The sequence below is a fragment of the Amphiprion ocellaris genome, chromosome 20, assembly GCF_022539595.1.
Source record: "Amphiprion ocellaris isolate individual 3 ecotype Okinawa chromosome 20, ASM2253959v1, whole genome shotgun sequence".
Classification (NCBI taxonomy): Eukaryota; Metazoa; Chordata; class Actinopteri; family Pomacentridae; genus Amphiprion; species Amphiprion ocellaris.
In genome coordinates, this window is record NC_072785.1 from 28,163,097 (window position 1) to 28,180,538 (window position 17,442).

Consider the following 17,442-nt stretch of genomic DNA (forward strand, 5'->3'; position numbering starts at 1 on the left):
ACTATCATTTTTTTGTCAGTGTGTGCTCAAAGATCAGACTTTTTATGACAGCTTTAACCTTTTTTCAATTTCAACTCCACGATAATCAGAAATTATTCGATCTGTTTGTCTAATATTGGAGATTCTGAATCGATGGCATGCTGAGAACTATCAATTAACATTTCACACTTTTTTCTTCAACATTTGCATTAAAACATAGCCTCAAATTTCAATCTGTGCAACAAAAAAACATGTTGGAGGTAGGTAGACAGGTAGGCAATGTATTTATGTCTCTTAATCTTGGAAAGTATTTAATACACCAAGCTAAAATACCACAAATATCTGTATAAATATCCATATTTTCTGTTATAAAGTGCCATGCAACCCAGAGAGGCCTAAGCAGAAACTTTGAGCAGAAATATTCGATGATGTGAGATGGAATGAGCCTCTGGCAACGCTGACCTCTGCTCCGTTGAACTATCATCCACTTACCTCATGCATATGAATTGTTAATAGCTGTTTTTATTCCTATGATCAGGACTTGCACAATTGCACTGAAGTTTCGGTTCACTTAAACCATGCTCCTCTCCACATATCTAAAGCTAGCAGTGAAACACTCATTCTCCTTTCTGTAACCTGTTGCCTTTGTTTGAATGCATGCGTTTTTGTGTCAGTGCATTGAGAAATTCCTTAAATCTGCATACATCTGTCCAATAAAGCACAGTTTACCAGGCCACATGAATAAATAAAGGTTAAACATGAATTAAGTTTGCATGTTAACATACCCAGAGAGCACAGGATGCCGTCAGGAGTGGCGGTGCCTCCTTCAAAAAGCAGAGCCTGGACCTGACGCAGGCGACAGCAACTGAAAAACACAAAAACAACAAAATTCACATAAATATAACATCATGGCATTGTTATAATTAATATTAAAGTGTTTCTTAAGCTTAGAAACAGCAATTGGACAGTTAAAATCGCATCACAAGGTCTATGAGTAGGGTTTTAAGTACATTTATTTAATTTTCATCTTGTTTGTAAACAAAAAATCTAGCATTTCCTCAAAAAATATGATATTTGATGGGGGGTTTTTTTCAAGATAAACACGTAATTTTACTGGTATATCACTGTTCCAGGGGTTGTGAATGAACTAGCTTGATTGCATTCCATTTTATTATTATTTATTCATAAAGATTTGTATGTTTGCAAGTTTCGGCTGTTAGTTTTGGGGATTGCAGTACATTCAACTGATCCAACACAATTCTGCATTTACGTTACCTGTAGGTTTGGGCGATAAAAATCACTAGGGTGTGGGGGATTTCTAGGAATGGATGCTATTATACAACTAAATTAATATTATTTAGCATTACATGTTAATTTAACACTTGCAATACGACCTAAAGCTAGCAAATGTTAGCATTACTGCTCATTAACGTTATTTATAGATTTAGTTAACGGACAAACGTTGATGCTAACGTTAGCCACGTTAGCTCGCCCGCTCCGGTGGGGGGTGGTTTCCGTCAACGCGGCTCGATAAAAACATTACCTGACGGCGGGCTTTATTCCGGAGAATTTCCCATTAACTCTCCTCATACCGGCCATTGTAACGGTTGTCTCGGTTAACGCAAAAACGGAGCAGCACGGCGTACTTTCTTCCCCTTTTTTTCCCGACCGAGTTACTACATTTTCTTCTCCATCACCCTGGAGAATGTCTACACAAGATAGCATGGCAACGGGGCGAACCAGTCGGGAAATAGGGGTATGCGGAACATCTTAACAATAGTTCTGGGCCTTTCTGACGATATGAAACTCTCGTTATTATTACAAATTGGAGTTTAATCAATCATATAGTACTTTAAGTCGTATTGGGCAAATTATTTTAGTACAAGAGACAAATAGATTCGATTTTGCCAGGCCTTTTCCCCATTTTACCATGTGGTACGGTCTTGTTTTGGGCCGTTTGACAGCGGCAGGCAGCAGCTGTAGCTGATGGTGCAACCCCTCAGTAATCACAGCACTGGGGGATTCCTGCATCTGTACTAACTCCACAGCCGTACTAGTATTATAGTATTTCTTTTAAGGTGCAATAAAAAATGCAAATAAGGTAATTCAAAAATTAAAATCTGTCTCTGTAAAGTTATTCCCAGTTATTTTCGTGGTGTTTACAAAGACATTGGCCCACATTTTATCCTGCATGTCCTAACAATAACATGCTCCTGTGTTTTGGGGGAATTCCTGCAGTGTGGCTGATTCAGCAGGAATGCAAAACAAGAAACAATCGCAGGATGTCTTGGAGACTGGAATAACCGTGCAGATAGCAGTTAATTTAGTGGATAGGTTAATGTGGGGGAAGGAAGCTGAATCAGGCCGACTGATACTTCAGTTTCCCATCATGATCAACATGTACAGAAGATTGGTAGAAATGTCAACTGTACCCACATGAACTTCATATTGGACATGAGTCCACTGGCCTCTTTGCTGCTCTCTTTCTGTAAATAACACTTCTTTTCTTTTGGCTAAAAATTCCTCTAATATAAAATAAATATAAACATATACATACACAGCATATATAAATGTGTGTGTGTGTGTGTGTGTGTGTGTGTGTGTATAAATGAATATAGGTGTGTGCGTGTGTGGAAAAGGTCTCTGAGCTTGCATTGTGATAAAGGGGATCTTTTTCATTTTTGAAAAAAATGTAGGGAAAAAGAGAGAACATGCACTGCAGAGAAACATTATGATAACAAAAATACACAAAATCACCACAAAAATGCACAAAACAACCACAAAAATACACAGAATGACCATAAAGAAACACAGAATTACCGCAAAAATACACAAAATGGCCACAAAGAGACACAAAACGATCACAAAAATACACAAAATGACCACAAGGACACATAAAGATACAACAAAAATACACAAAATTGCCTCAAAGAGACACAAAATGATGACAAAAATACACAAAATCACCACAGAGAGTCACAAAACAACCTCAAAAATACATAAAATGACCACAAAGAGACACAAAATAACCACAAAAACATATAAAATATTCAACATGACTTTTAAAATGGACTGTTTGGACAGATATTGCTCCAGTGAGTGTAATGAGTGAAAGAGAACATTTTGGTGAGGGGTTGCTACTGAAGACTAAAGTCTGGCCATCACTAACAACCAACAGCAACGAGTTGCATCCAATAATTACTATTTTTCTTGTAGAATAATTTAAAAAGAAAAACTTTCTCTGTAAAAAAAAAAAAAAAAACTATAAAAAAATTAAATTTGTCTCTAAAAAACTTTGTAAAAAAAATTACTGAAAAAAGTTGTCTGAAAAAATCTCTTAAAAAATATCTGTAAAAACAAAATTTGTCTAAAAAACTTTGTTAAAAAATTTCTCTAGAAAAAAAAATTCTTTAAGAAAAAAATGTGTCTTGAAAAAAAATGTATCAAATAAAATTATCTGTGGAAAAAAATGTATCTGTCAAAACAGAATTTGTCTGTAAAAAAATTGTCTGAAAAAAACTTTGAATAAAAACTGTGTAAAAAAAAAGAATATTTGTCTCTGAAAGCACAGGCATTTTCAATGACAAATTCTTTTTTGTCAATGACAAATTTTACTTTTTCAACGACAACCTATACTGTCCCTGTTTTAATTCCATAATGAGGGAAAAATAAAGCCGAGTTATTCTGCATTTTGTAGATGCATGAGGAAGATGCGTTAATCAGCCCTGCTTGTTGTGGAATGCACTTCCTGGACAACAAACTGTCACATGAAATGTTGTAATCAGGAAGCAACGTTTGTTTGCTGGTATAATGTGAGTTTCAGAGCCAGAGAATCCAGTTTCAGGTGTTTTCTTTAGATGACAAGGATCTCAGAGGCGACTTCACCTGCAGGGAAACATGTCTCACAGTGAGTAGTGAAGTTCTGAACATGAAAATCAGCGTTTTCCTGTGTTCCTAATGAATTATGTGAAGCATTAAGTGTCAGTTTGTAAGTCGTTTGTGTGTTGTTGTGCAGACAGTGTGACTGACAGCAGGCAGATGATGGTGGTGATATCCACGGTGGAGGAATGGTCGTCTCTGAAGTCACTGCTGAAGGAAAGCTCTGGGGATAAATGTCGCTTCAGCTCTGTGGGATCAAACCAAATCTGTGACGTGACGGTGGAGCATCACTCCGTCAGTTTGCATTATGCAGATTTAACAGCAGACGTGACGGAAGAGGCCATGAGCCAGGCCATGGAGGGCTGCTTCAACTCCTGCAGGGAAGGGATTGCCATGTTCCTGCTGCTGATCCGAGGTGGATGCTACACCATGCAGGAGAGGAGGATGGTGGAGATCCTGCAGGCCCACTTTGGAGCCGAGGCCTTAAAATACCTGGTGGTCCTGTCTGTGGAGGACGGGGAGGTTGTGGACACGCTGGACGACGCCCTGCTGGGCTTAATAAACGCTTGTGACGGCAGATACTGTCGCTTCATGTCGGCTGAAGGTCTGCTCGCTCTGCTGGAGATGGTGGACTTCATGCTGGCTGAAAACGGGGTGGGCGGGTACACTGAAGAGATGCTAACGGCAGCTAAGAAGAGGAGCACGGAGGACTCGGCCTTGAACATGCTGAAGCAGAAGGTTCAGGAGGCCGAGCAGAAGGAGGAGGCCTTCAGGCTGCTGCTTCAACAGCACGAGGAGAGAAGATCCAGAGAGCTGAAGGAGCTGAAGGCCAAACACGCCGAGGAGAGGAAGAAGGAAGCAGCTGAGGAGAAACACTACGAGACTAAAAGGGAGAGTCTGGAGGAGGCTCTGATCAGCCACAGGGCCATACTGCAGCTGCAGATGAGCAGCACTGATGGTAAGACTGGTTTTATATCAGACACATACGGACTAGCAACCCTCCTGAACTATAAATATCTGCATAAACACACACAAAATTTACTAAAATGTGAAAATGTGATATTCTCAATCAATATTTTTCTCATTTGGGACACTTTCTCAGACTTTTTTTTAACAAAATAAAAATTTGTTTTTGTTGAAGTGCCTTTGCAGACACCCATTTTTAGTTTCTTCTGGAGTTTTAACTTAAAATTTGTCAAAATTAACACAAATACAGACTCCAAAACTTTGTTGTACTCCAAAAACCTGCACAAATACACATAAAAGTTACTAAAATTTGAAAATGCAATATTCTAGAACAATTTTTATCTAATTTTGGGACACTTTTTCTGAGTTTTTTTTAACAAAACAAGTGGGTCTATAGATGTGTTTTAAAAATGGAGAGGCTATTGGCAGACTGCAGACAGAGAGGGGCAATGTGTTCCTTAACATGGGAGCCACAACTGCAAAGGCTTGATCTCCTCTGGTTTTCATGAGGGATCGAGGAACATCCATCTGGTCAGCTGACCTCAGGGCTCTGGATGGTTGATGCACCTTAACAAGGTCAGATCAATATTCTGGGGCCAGTCCATTCAGAGACTTAGAAACAAAAGGATTTTAAAATCAACCCTGTACCTAACTGGAAGAATCTAGAGTCAGTTTGGATTTTTGGGTTGGGTTTATCTCTTTGGGGGTGGGTTAGACCACTCTGCTTCTAATCCCCTCAAATGAAGTTTTACTACAACACTCTCTGACTTCCTTTTCTTTTGGCTTTCAGGTGATGAGGCTAAGAAGCTGTCCGTCGTCCTGCTGGGTCTCTCCGGCAGCGGGAAGTCTTCAGCTGTGAATCTGATTGTGGACCGGGCAGGTAACCGGTACTCGGTCAGCAGATCCGGCCACGAGGCGCCTCCGACCACTACGACCTGCGAGAGGAAGGAGGTGTTTGCGGCAGGGAGGCGGCTGATTCTGGTGGACACGCCGGAGCTGTGGGACGAGGACGGGGTGGAGGACGTGGAGCTGGTGAAGGACTGCCTGGCCCTGGCTCTACCTGGACCCCACGTCTTCCTGCTGGTGCTGCAGGTGGGACGCTTCACCCAGGGGGAGGGCGACATGCTGGGACGCCTGCAGAGGATCTTCGGACGGGAGTTTGCGGAACATGCCGTCATCCTCTTTGTCCACTTTGAGGCCAAAGCGAGGGAGAAGATCGACGGCTACGTGGCCGGAGCTCATCCCGCCCTGCAGGAGCTCGTCAGGAAGTGCGGGAGTCGATACTACGAGCTGAACGTCGCAAAGTCCCAGAATGCTTTGAGCTACCCTCAGGTGAAGGATCTGCTGTCAGGAATTAACAAACTGGATGCTTCACACGGAGGACGGTCGTATGCAGTGAAAAGATTTTCTGTTCAGGAGCTGCAGGAGAGAAATAAAGTGATTGAAGAGAGAAAGGAGGGAGCTCAGGAAGTGAACCTTTTATTAAGAGAGGAATAATTTGCAGCCAGGAGAACATTGTATAGATCAAATCTTTATCTTTTTAAGGAACAATTCCTGCTCAGCCATCTCGGATTTACCTGAAATCTTTACAGCACTCAACTACGGATATTTATAAAGCTATCTGTGAAAGTTCAGCTTAATTAATTTCACTTTCAGCAAGTGAAATCTGAGGCTGTTTAGACAATAATATCTCAGGAACCTTTCAAAATAAAAACCTGTAATTTGCCCTGTTGTTACTCATCAAGTCATTGATTCAGTATCTTAAATATTAAACAAAAATATGAAATTATCTGTAATTATAGTTGAGTTTGAAATATGAATAAAAAGCCTGAGAGAAAAATCCCATCTTTAAGTTCTTATTAATAAAGAAAATTGATACAGCAGCAGTACAAAAGTGTTATTTTCCAAACCATATGCAGCAGCTTGTCACTATAATACAAAACAAATGGAATATTTTTAAATGACATTGATGAGAAATAACAGTGTAAATTTCAGGATTTTATCTTTAATAGTTCCTGAGATATTGTTGTTTAAACAGCCTCAAATTTCAAACTGCAAAAAAATGTGCTAAAAGTGGGTCGACAAGCAAATTATTGTTATTTCTCATAACATGCAATATTGGTCAAAAAGTGCATTATTTGTGTGTTGCTTTGTGTTATTGTGACAAGCAAATCAGAGAACACTGATGATCTGAAATGGAATAATTCATATGTAAAACTTGTCAAAAGTAGTATAATCTAATTAATATTACCTCTCTGAAGCCTCTAATGTTCACTTTTGTTGAGAAATGTGTGAAATGAGCTACTATTGCTGGCATTTTGGATTAGATTACCTTTAAAGTCAGATTTTTTTGCTACTATTGGTATGTAACTGTGCTGTCATGCTTTTAATGCTGTCATGCTTTTAGAGTTGTTGCTGTAAATGAATAAAATCTCTTATAATTTACAGGAAATCAGTCCTCAGTTTCCTTTAAATTGTGTAAAAAAATTATCTACATAAATGCTTTTTTTTTTTTTTTTTTTTAAAGAAAATTGAGCAACAAAAAATATGGCATATGTGGGATTTTCCAAACTAAACAAACCTCCAGAGCACATCAGTAATTATTTATCTGCACAGAGCAGAAAAGGGAGGAAAAGGAAGAAGTACAGCTGCACACTTTATTTACTTTTGGACTTCGTCTTCGGTATGCAGACTGACAAGTTTGCCAGATCTGCATGTTGATATATTGATTTCCCAACAGTTTCAAGCCTTAAAGTCATTCCTCACATGTACTTAGTGCCAAGAAACTGATAAAAAGAGAGCAAAACTGATGCAAAACCACGTTTAAGCAGCTCTTACATTATTTCTGTTCCATGCACGACTTAGGTTGCTGCAATATCTTGTAATTTAACCTGTAAACGATGTTTTTTTTGTTTGAATTGATCCTGATTTTTGTTTTTTTATATTTGAAGAATATATTATATTATATATTGAAGTCTTATAATAATGTGTCAGTGCAGGATTTAAAAAAAACACATCAGGATTTGTACTGTGTTATGCGAGTAAGATTTACTGACATGAGGAAAAGTGACACCGACTGAGCAGCAGTTCATGCAAACAATGATTCTCTCTGATCTTTGGGTATATATTGTAGTTGGAAGAAGGTCAGATTTAGATTACAGACCTATATGGATTGTATTTGGATGATAGTTTGTTGTTATCGGAATCTGACAAATATATAGCAATTAAAGTTCTAAAATTAATGCAGTGGTGTAGATGTATAAAGTAGCAGAAAATGAAAATACTCAAGTAAAGTACCTCAAAATTGCAGTTATAGTAATTGTTCTACTAAAAAATCTCAACACAACTCAACGCTGTATGAAGGAATTAATAAAGCGATTTAATAAAATGATATGAAATACATATTGAAGTTAATTTGTTTGTGCAGCTGATTGCAGTGTGTCCACATTAGCCATAAAAACAAGCATTAATGATAAAGAAGCTCTTCTGTCCAGCTCATAAACACATGTGCTTCATATCTAAGCAGAAAAATCAGTGACTCAGAGGAAGCAGGATTTGGCAGAAACGTGGTTGTTGCCAACTAAAAGCGTCAGAATGTTTAACTTCTCTGGTCCGCTGGCTGGTCTGGAGCTCCCGTCGGCTGCAGGTTCATGGTTTTGTCGATCCACTCGGTGTAGCGGGAGATGATGGTGTAGATCCCAGGTTTCCTCAGTTGGCCGCACTTCTTTCCTCCGTTGGACGTGATGCCGACTGCAACGCCGTTGTAGAGCAGCGGACCTCCAGAGTCTCCCTGAGAGACGACATAAAAAACAAAAAAAGAAGCAGAAAGGGGCTCAAAAAACATTTGATTTGAACCTGCATCTGATAATAATGTAGTCTACAAGTGTGACTTCTGTTCGCTAGCAGTGAGTGAAACTGAAAGGTAAAAACTGAACTTTTCCTAAGCCTTTTACAGATTGGTTCAGTGTAAAATACACAAAAATATGAACAAATGACAAAAATAAGCAGTTAACTTACATGTTTAATGTGAAATAACCTAAAAAAAACCCTGTAATTGTAAATGGCTAAAAAATCCTTTTTGTGTGTAAAAAGATTGTTAAAATACAATTACAAATTTATTGTAATTTTACATATGTTTCTTTAATATTTTTAAGTATATTTTTTCATGTAGATTTGCTTGTTACATGTTAAGATTGTTAAATAATCACAACAAGAATGCTAAATAAATGTGTTTTTATCAGTCTCTCTATAAATATTTGTCATCATAATATAATAAATTCAATTATATGATTATTACATGTAGCTAATTTCATTGAAAATGGCAAAAAAATCCTTTTTCTGTGTAAAAAGACAATTAAAATAGAATTGCAACTTTATTGCAATTTTACATATTTCTTTTAGATTTTTAAGTATGTATTTTTTTATTTGACGCAGATTTGCTTTCTAAATGTTAAATGATTGTAAAATAATCAAAACAAAAATGTGTTTTTATAAGTCTACGTGTCATTTTTTTGTCATCATAGTATAAGTAAAATTATATAAATAATGATTACACATTATAGGTAAATTCATTATTGTAAACATGCTTTATCAAACAAAAAAAATGACACGATCTCATGTTAAATAAAGACAATTAAAAAAACAACTATATTTTTATGAGATGGTTATTTTCTATTGCTTTGTTTTTAAAAAAAAACTTTATCTTGCATCCTGGCTGACGGAATATTACCTTTTTCTTTCACAGTGTACAGTCAGACTAAAAGCATCGGACAAGTGCACTTTTCTTCAGACAGAATATTTGGATGTTACTCTGAAGTTATGAACCATTTGTGATGTCAGAATTTTTGTAAATAACTAGAAATCACAGGTTCATTCATGTGAATGAAAAATGACTCTTTCTCTTTTCGAAGGTATTTCCTTGAGAGAGAGAATCCTCAGAACTGATGCTGGGAGTCTCTCTTGGGAGTCTCCAGTGTTTCTCTGTCTCTGCCTCAACATCACTGAACTTCCACAACAACTTGCTTTTTGTTGCCATCAAATTTTATTATTCACGCTGAAAAACTATCCCAGTGAAGTCTGTTGTTCCTACTGTAGGCCTAAATTTAGTTCTTTAGCGACATTTGCATTAGCGAATAATACAAAATGGCAGCTGCTTCGTCCTGCTTCCCCATTTCTATTGGTAGAAGAGAAGGAAGTCGAACTCACATCACAGCTGTCCTCCTTCTTGTGTGGTTGGTCACACGGATCTGGACAGACTTTATGAGCACAGATCATGTTGCTGGTGAACTTCCTGCCGAAGTAGTCGCTGCGTCTGCACCGGGCCGAGTTCACCACCTCCACCACCACCTCCTTCAGCTTGTCCGGTCGGGACCCCAGGTTGTCCAGAGACCCCCATCCAGCTGTTTCCACCTCTGCATCGGTGTCGGGGTTCGTACCGCCGGCTCGGAGGAATTCTACGGCTTTAACGGCGTCGGAGGCGTTGAACGGATGATCCAGCTGCAAAAATCACACAAAAAAATAACTAGTTTTAAGACGTGTTTAGTTTTGCTGCATGTTGTGTAAATTCACAAGTTCTATCTTTATACTGTAAATTTTTTTTAAAATACTAATAACAGTAAAAAAAAAAAGGCAAAAATTTGGCAGCAACTGTGCCAGTTAAAATACATAAAAATTATGCTGTAACAGTTAAAAACTGCAAATAAAAAAATAAATAACTGAGAAAATAACAGAATAATACCAACTGTCTTTTAAAAAAATATATCTATATGTATATATATTAATGGATTCAAATACAGTTGTGTGATTTCATCATCACATTTTGTAAAAGAACAAATTATTATTTGTAAAAATTAAGATTCTTGACGTGGACATTATTTGCATTTGTTTTTCTTTTTGAACAACAAAAATGTAAAATAATACTTATTTTTCTAAAATTTTACTAGGCATTATATGCAATTTGACAAAACTGGGCAATTATGCAAAAATAATTTTTAAAAAAATCTTTCATTTTAATTTTTAATCTGAACAACTTTTTTCTTTTGAATAATGGCAGATATCTATACATATTTTTTCTGATTTAAATATAATGAAAATAGTGTGATTTTAGAGTTAAATGTGTGAGAACAAGCAAATTTCCATTCATAAAAATGCATAATTCTTTACGTTTTAGCTATTTTTTTTACATTACCATATAAATTAAAACATCTTCTGTGATTTTATTTGATATTATTCAGAATTTAACAAAACAGGTAAAATATGTAAACTGACAGCAGATTGTTGACAAAACTGCAATGAATAATAAACAAACAAATAAATATTTTTTTTTACAGTGTAGGAAGGGGAGAGGACTTGACTTCAATGTATATAAAACAAAAATTCATGTAGACTATTTCATTAACTTACCCCAACTTGAATTCAGTTTAAAATCAATCATTTCAGAAATTTTACTTCAAATTTTCTACAAAAATTATAGTTATAAAAATGTCCCCCCTTTTTTAGTGTAGTTGTTGATCAACTTTGAAAGTTCTGTTGTACAATTTATGCTTCAGATAAATTACAAAATAAACATTAACCTTAATTAAAGCGATGTCGTTGTCGTAGTTCACCACGCTGAAGTCCGGATGATTGTGAAGCTCCAAAATGTCAAAGGTTTGTTTTGTTTCTTCAGGTTCACTCAGAGAGTGGACACCCAGAACCACCTTCCTGCCGTTTGCTCTGCAGAAAGACCATAACGTTATTATAGTTTAGAATAATCTGTGAAAGGTACTATTCTACAGTGAAAACAGAAAATTCTACTACAATATTTAACATTTAATGAGTCAATTCATCCACAAAATTCATAAACACAATCTGAACTAAAGCAGCTCTCACACAAAAAACATTTACACCCAGAGAATCACATTTTTATGGAGATTTTTCCTAATAAAATACACAAAAATACCAGTACAATCACATACATAGACTTTTACTAATGTAAACTAACATCAGCATTAACTGTGAATAGTTTTCAGTTAATAAAACAATATGCATCAGATAAACAAAACAACAGCAAAACATGCACAATCTGCAAAATTAAGGCTAGAAAATGATAGAAAATCATTTAATGAGATGGATGTTCTCTATTATTTTTACCTTTTTGCCCTTCCTGGCTGCTGGAACGCTATAGTTTTACTTATTTATTTAATTATTCTGAAAACTTTCCTGCTATTTATCAGATTTAATTGTCACATTTAGGTTTAATACTGTAAATAAAGTTCTAAAATTAGATGCAATTAGTGACATTTCACAAATAAAGGTGTTTTGAGTCATTAATTTTACAGATTTAGAAGAGATAGCTTGCAAAATATACACAAAATGAACATTAAAATGTTAAAAAATAACACACACTGGGCACATACTCTGTAAAATTAGGCTAGAAAATGCATTTTGATTATAAAAAATCACTTTATGAGATGGATATTTTCTATTATCTATTATCCATCAGCCAATCTTGGCTGATGGAACATAAATTGTATTTATTTATTCATGAATACTTTCATTCTATTTATTTAATTGTTACATTTAGGTTTAATACTATAAATAAAGTTCTAAAACTAGATTCACCAAGTGACAATTAAGAGGTAAAGGTGTTTTGATTCCGTAATTTTACAGATTTCTTGTTAAATGAGAGTTATCTTGTAAAAAATACACAAAGTTAAAGCTAGAGTGTGTATTTAAATTCTGGACAAATGCTGTTTTTTTATTAAATAGATATTTTCTGTAATTTTAGGTACTTTTATTGTGACGGCTGCTGGAATATTAATGTTTCTTTCTACAATATGTTGCTTTACAGCGTATATCAAACCACAAACTGAAGCCTTACAGGTGTGAGAATCACATTTTCTGCAGATTTATCCTGATATTGCACTTTCTGTTGTCCATAATTCATCATAATTGTAATAATATGTGCTCACCCATTCGGCATACAGTGAACTGCAGTCATCACCCACTGATCTGCAATCACAAAACCTCCACATTCGTGCTTCAGGTTTTCTCCTTCTGGTACCTGGATGGAAGCCATGTAGGGCCGAGAGTGTGGAGCTGCCTCTCTGCCGCCGATGATCGCTGCACCTGAAGTTCATACATTTTTACCTCTAAATCTGCAGCAAAAACACGAAGAAACACAACAAGACAATCTGAAATCTGCAACACGACATGAAACTCACTCTGTGCAACGAGGGCAGCGATGAAAGCAGCCAGCAGAGCTTCTTTCTCCGACACCATGATGCCGTTTGAACTAAACCCAAAGGCAGAAACTGAGCAGTTTTTAAAGGCTTTTACTGCAAACACAGGAAACATAAATCAAGCTGATATTGTGCAAGAAGCAAGTGGGAGTCTGACAGTCCTCCTGTTTCCTGGAAGGAAAAACAGGAAAGCATTAAACATGTCGGTAAATTTGTTATTTTATCCTCTTTTTTGCACTCAAAATTGATATTTCTCGTTCATTTAGGGAGTCAAATTTCAAAACGTCTCGTTTATCTCAAACTGAATCCACAGACACAGACACATGCAGACATTTTGGAGAACACATGGTACAGTATTTTGCAGTTTCACGACATTTTAAAGTTGCATAATTCAGATTTGGACGAACTCCTACTGACCTCATGTACTTAAACACAACACAGAACAGGTACACAACACTTTATGCTGCTTTTCTTCCCGTAAATACAGCAGCAAAACATGAAACGCAGCCAATGTGGAAGTGTTTTTCACCTACTTGTGATTATTACTAAATATTATTCTAACCTCATTCACTGACACTGTATGTAAATAGTATATATGTTTTTTTTTAAGTTTTAATGTAAAAATTTAATGAGAAAGATAATGCAGCATGTTTACACACAAAATTATATGTCATCATTTTTGAAAATCAATTTTTCTGTTTAACTTATTTTTCAAGATAAAAAAAAGCCCAAATTCTCAGATTCCCAATACTCAAATTAGATTATTTTCTCGTTTCTTTACTTCTCTATGACAATAGGCTTTCAAAAACATGCTATTCTTGGGGGAAAACTAATCGACATTATTTTTAATAATTTATCGATTAACTGAAAGAAATACAACAGATTTAGATCTCCATGTTAACTGATGCTGTGAAACTAGATCTCCATGGTAACTGATGCTGTAGAGCTACATCTCCATGGTAACTAATGCTGTTTAGCTAGCTCTCCATGGTAACTGATGCCGTGGAGCTAGATCTCCATGGTAACTGATGCTGTAGAGCTACATCTCCATGGTAACTAACGCTGTTTAGCTAGCTCTCCATGGTAACTGATGCCGTGGAGCTAGATCTCCATGGTAACTAATGCTGTTTAGCTAGCTCTCCATGGTAACTGATGCTGTGAAACTAGATCTCCATGGTAACTGATGCTGTAGAGCTACATCTCCATGGTAACTAACGCTGTTTAGCTAGCTCTCCATGGTAACTGATGCCGTGGAGCTAGATCTCCATGGTAACTGATGCTGTAGAGCTACATCTCCACGGTAACTAATGCTGTTTAGCTAGCTCTCCATGGTAACTGATGCTGTGAAACTAGATCTCCATGGTAACTGATGCTGTAGAGCTACATCTCCATGGTAACTAACGCTGTTTAGCTAGCTCTCCATGGTAACTGATGCCGTGGAGCTAGATCTTCATGGTACCATGCCACCAGGGGCCTGAACAGTTTCTTGTTAAAAATCTTTGTAAGAAAAAAAAAAAAAAAGGAAGAAGGGACTGCGGATGTAAATTAGCATTATTGCTATAATCTGGCATATTTACATCCATTGCTGCCTAAATAGACCTTCATTAATGTGTATTGTCCCTATCAAATAAAGAAATAAAAAAAATGAGTTTTAAATCACAAGAATCTTAGGTTATATTAAGCATAACAGTGTGAGTCTGCACATGGAAGTTTACATAAAAATCTTATTTCTCTCATCTTATCTTTGACAGATCTTCAGTGTTAAAACAGTTCGTCCACCTGCAACATTTATGGATTTAATAAAAAAAAAATCATTAAATACTTATAATTACAATATTAAAGTGTTGATATTAAATAATATGTACAGTATGTATATAGTTATATGGCAATTTTCTGTTATTGTGCAGCAGTTTATGGCACTTCAGCTGCCAAATAGTAACATTTTCCACAGTTTTTGTTGTTGTTTGCTTGCTTTTGTGTCTTTTTTAAAAAATATTTCTTGGTAAGTAAAAAGGAGCAGTTGATCCGGACATTATTTACAATTTTGACATTTTTTGTCTCATGTATTTTACATGAGACATCTTCTGTTCTTCTACAGTGGTTTATGGTGCCTCAGCTGGCAAAACAGCACAAATTTTTTTAGTGTTTTTGTTGCCGTTTGCTTGTATTTGCCGTTTTTTATTATTATTTTTTGTCTCATGCATTTGGCATGAGACATTTGAATATTTGTGATAATTTTTGAATGAATCTGAAAAAGAAAATAGGCAACTTTTGTGAATATACGTTTTTTCATGTTATTTTTTACACTGCAGATAACTGATGTAAAGAACTTCAACACCTTCTGACAAAAAGAAAAAAGCTCAGACATTACCTGAAGCAGACATCAAACCTCAGCAGACATCATTACAGAGGCGATGATAGATTGACAACATGTTAACTGGAACATGCAGAACGTGACCCTGAGCAGCTGAACAGATTCATTTCTCCACACAGGATGCAGCTGTGTTCACTAAATTCTACCTTCAGCAGCGTGTAATTACTCTTTGTGTAAAAGTTAAGGCAGATTATGGAACTACTGAGATGCATCTTTTTGAATTGTCTGTTCAAAAGGCTTCACATCCTCAGATCCTATAATTGTAGTTCAGCTAACAGATCCCAGCTTGTCTTATTTACCGTCAGCAGCTGTTTCCAGATGTTTTCACCTTTAGCTCTGCTGATAAACCAGCAGCTTTATCGCTGAGAGAAAAAGCTGCTGCCTGGATGCAGTAATCCTGCTGTGAACCGCAGAAGAAATATTGCTGGAAAAGTTGTGTTTGGAGGATTTTATCTGTGGTGGAGATGCAGGAGAGGATCTAGAAGTGAAACATTTTATCCAAATGGGTTTAGTTTGAGCAGAAGTCTGTGGAACCTGGTAATTAGTTTATAAAGTAGCTGTCTTGTCGACCTGATTTATTTTCTCCCCAAGCCTGTAGCTGTGGTTCATAAAGGACTCTAGCGTTCCTTTGCACTCCAGAAGATACACAACCTTTAAAAAGACCATGTTTGAGCTTCATAGCCGACTTCAGCCAATGATGAATAAATAATATTCAAGACATAAAAGTATAAAAAAAAATATACTCCTCTGCAGTAATTAAAATAGATTGTTTTTGGCTTTAATTTGACAAGAAATACTGTGTATTTTAATATTTAATGAAGGTCATTTATATATGCAAAAACAATTTAATTACCAACGTAGTAATAATAATAAAAAAAATAATAATAACAATGGTAAAATAACAATAGTTATTATTATTATTATTATTATTATTAATAAGCAGTCAAAAAGAAACTAACAATGCATAACAAAGAAACAACAACAGGCATGAGACACACACAACAATAAAACCATAGTCACATTACTGTATATCCGGGGATCACAGAACCCATCCAACGAACCATGAAAAAACACAACATAGGCACCGCCGTAAAACCACACATAAAACTTAGACAACTACTAGTGCACCCAAAAGACAATATCGAGCAGAACAATAAGTGCAATGTCATCTACGAGATACCATGCAACTCTTGCAATAACACATACATCGGGGAGAACATTTCACACAAGGAGAAAAGAACATCAGAAGGAATGCAAAAAGGAAACAGCAACAACGGGAAAATCTCAAATCTGCAATATCTGACCACTGCGAAAGGAACAATCATGTTATGGACTGGGACGGGGCAAGAATCATCGGAACGGAAGAAAACAAAGTGAAACGCTGGATTAAGGAGGCGATGGAGATCAGGAGGCGGGAGGAGAGAGCCATGAACAGGGATGAGGGAGGCTTCATGCTCTCCCACACCTGGGACACCATACTCCAGAGGAAATAGGACGGCGGGGGATGCAGCATGCCTGGTGGGATGGTCGGGTCCGTTGGGCTCACCACGACATGCCATTACGGCGTGGGCGTGGTTGGCCCGGCGCATCTGGCGACTCTACTGGGGGTGTCGAAAATGCTGGCTGTCAAAACCTGCCGACTGACACGTCACGCTGTCAGTGAGACGCTTCTGAGGAAGGCGAGAGTGTTGCCAAAACTGTCAAGCAGGTAAATAACATCTATCCATTCACCGACTGTCTGAACAAAAGAATCAGAAACTAAAATAGATTTTTTACTTTAGATGTCCAGTGTTTCATCATCACAACTTGAAAACGTCTGTTCATAACTGTGGTAATTTGTTATTTTATTTTTTTAACATATAACACATAAAACTCCTTTTTAAATAATGTGGAAATTATTCGAAGATAATTTCACCAGAAGTTGTTGTAAACTAAAAACAGTTTTCTCGTTGTTGAGCCAAAGCATTTTCTTTTTTTCGATTGTACTGAATGTTTGAAATAAAACATTAACGTTACATTTTT

The 17,442-nt window shown here is 36.6% G+C and overlaps 3 protein-coding genes across 6 annotated transcripts in view; 1 reads left to right on the plus strand and 2 right to left on the minus strand.

Annotated features, from left to right (window-relative positions):
• Positions 1–1,798, minus strand: part of dnaaf9 (dynein axonemal assembly factor 9) — a 39,437-nt gene extending 37,639 nt beyond the window's left edge. For 3 of the 4 annotated variants that reach the window (XR_008600039.1, XR_008600040.1, XM_055006082.1), the window contains exons 1-2: positions 1,523–1,798; positions 765–844 (exon numbers count right to left, since the gene is read on the minus strand). Coding sequence is in view for 2 of the 4 variants with exons in the window: in XM_055006082.1 (XP_054862057.1) it covers positions 765–844; positions 1,523–1,704 (262 nt within the window). In the remaining 2 variants the exon portion in view is untranslated. The remainder of the gene's footprint in view (positions 1–764; positions 845–1,522) is intronic. The other variant, XM_023287685.3, reaches the window with a different exon arrangement.
• A 1,713-nt stretch (positions 1,799–3,511) lies between these two features.
• On the plus strand, positions 3,512–7,346 carry LOC111580111 (GTPase IMAP family member 8-like). Its single transcript, XM_023287700.3, has 3 exons — positions 3,512–3,886; positions 3,995–4,816; positions 5,615–7,346. Exons 1-3 carry the CDS (start codon positions 3,877–3,879, stop codon positions 6,319–6,321), a joined length of 1,539 nt encoding a protein of 512 aa, XP_023143468.1. The 5' UTR covers positions 3,512–3,876; the 3' UTR covers positions 6,322–7,346.
• Positions 7,347–8,182: 836 nt separating this feature from the next.
• Positions 8,183–13,184, minus strand: cfd (complement factor D (adipsin)). Its single transcript, XM_023287701.3, has 5 exons — positions 13,029–13,184; positions 12,777–12,933; positions 11,397–11,538; positions 10,030–10,320; positions 8,183–8,614 (listed from the first exon to the last, which is right to left on the minus strand). Exons 1-5 carry the CDS (start codon positions 13,159–13,161, stop codon positions 8,423–8,425), a joined length of 915 nt encoding a protein of 304 aa, XP_023143469.2. The 5' UTR covers positions 13,162–13,184; the 3' UTR covers positions 8,183–8,422.
• Between the last annotated feature and the right edge of the window lie 4,258 nt (positions 13,185–17,442).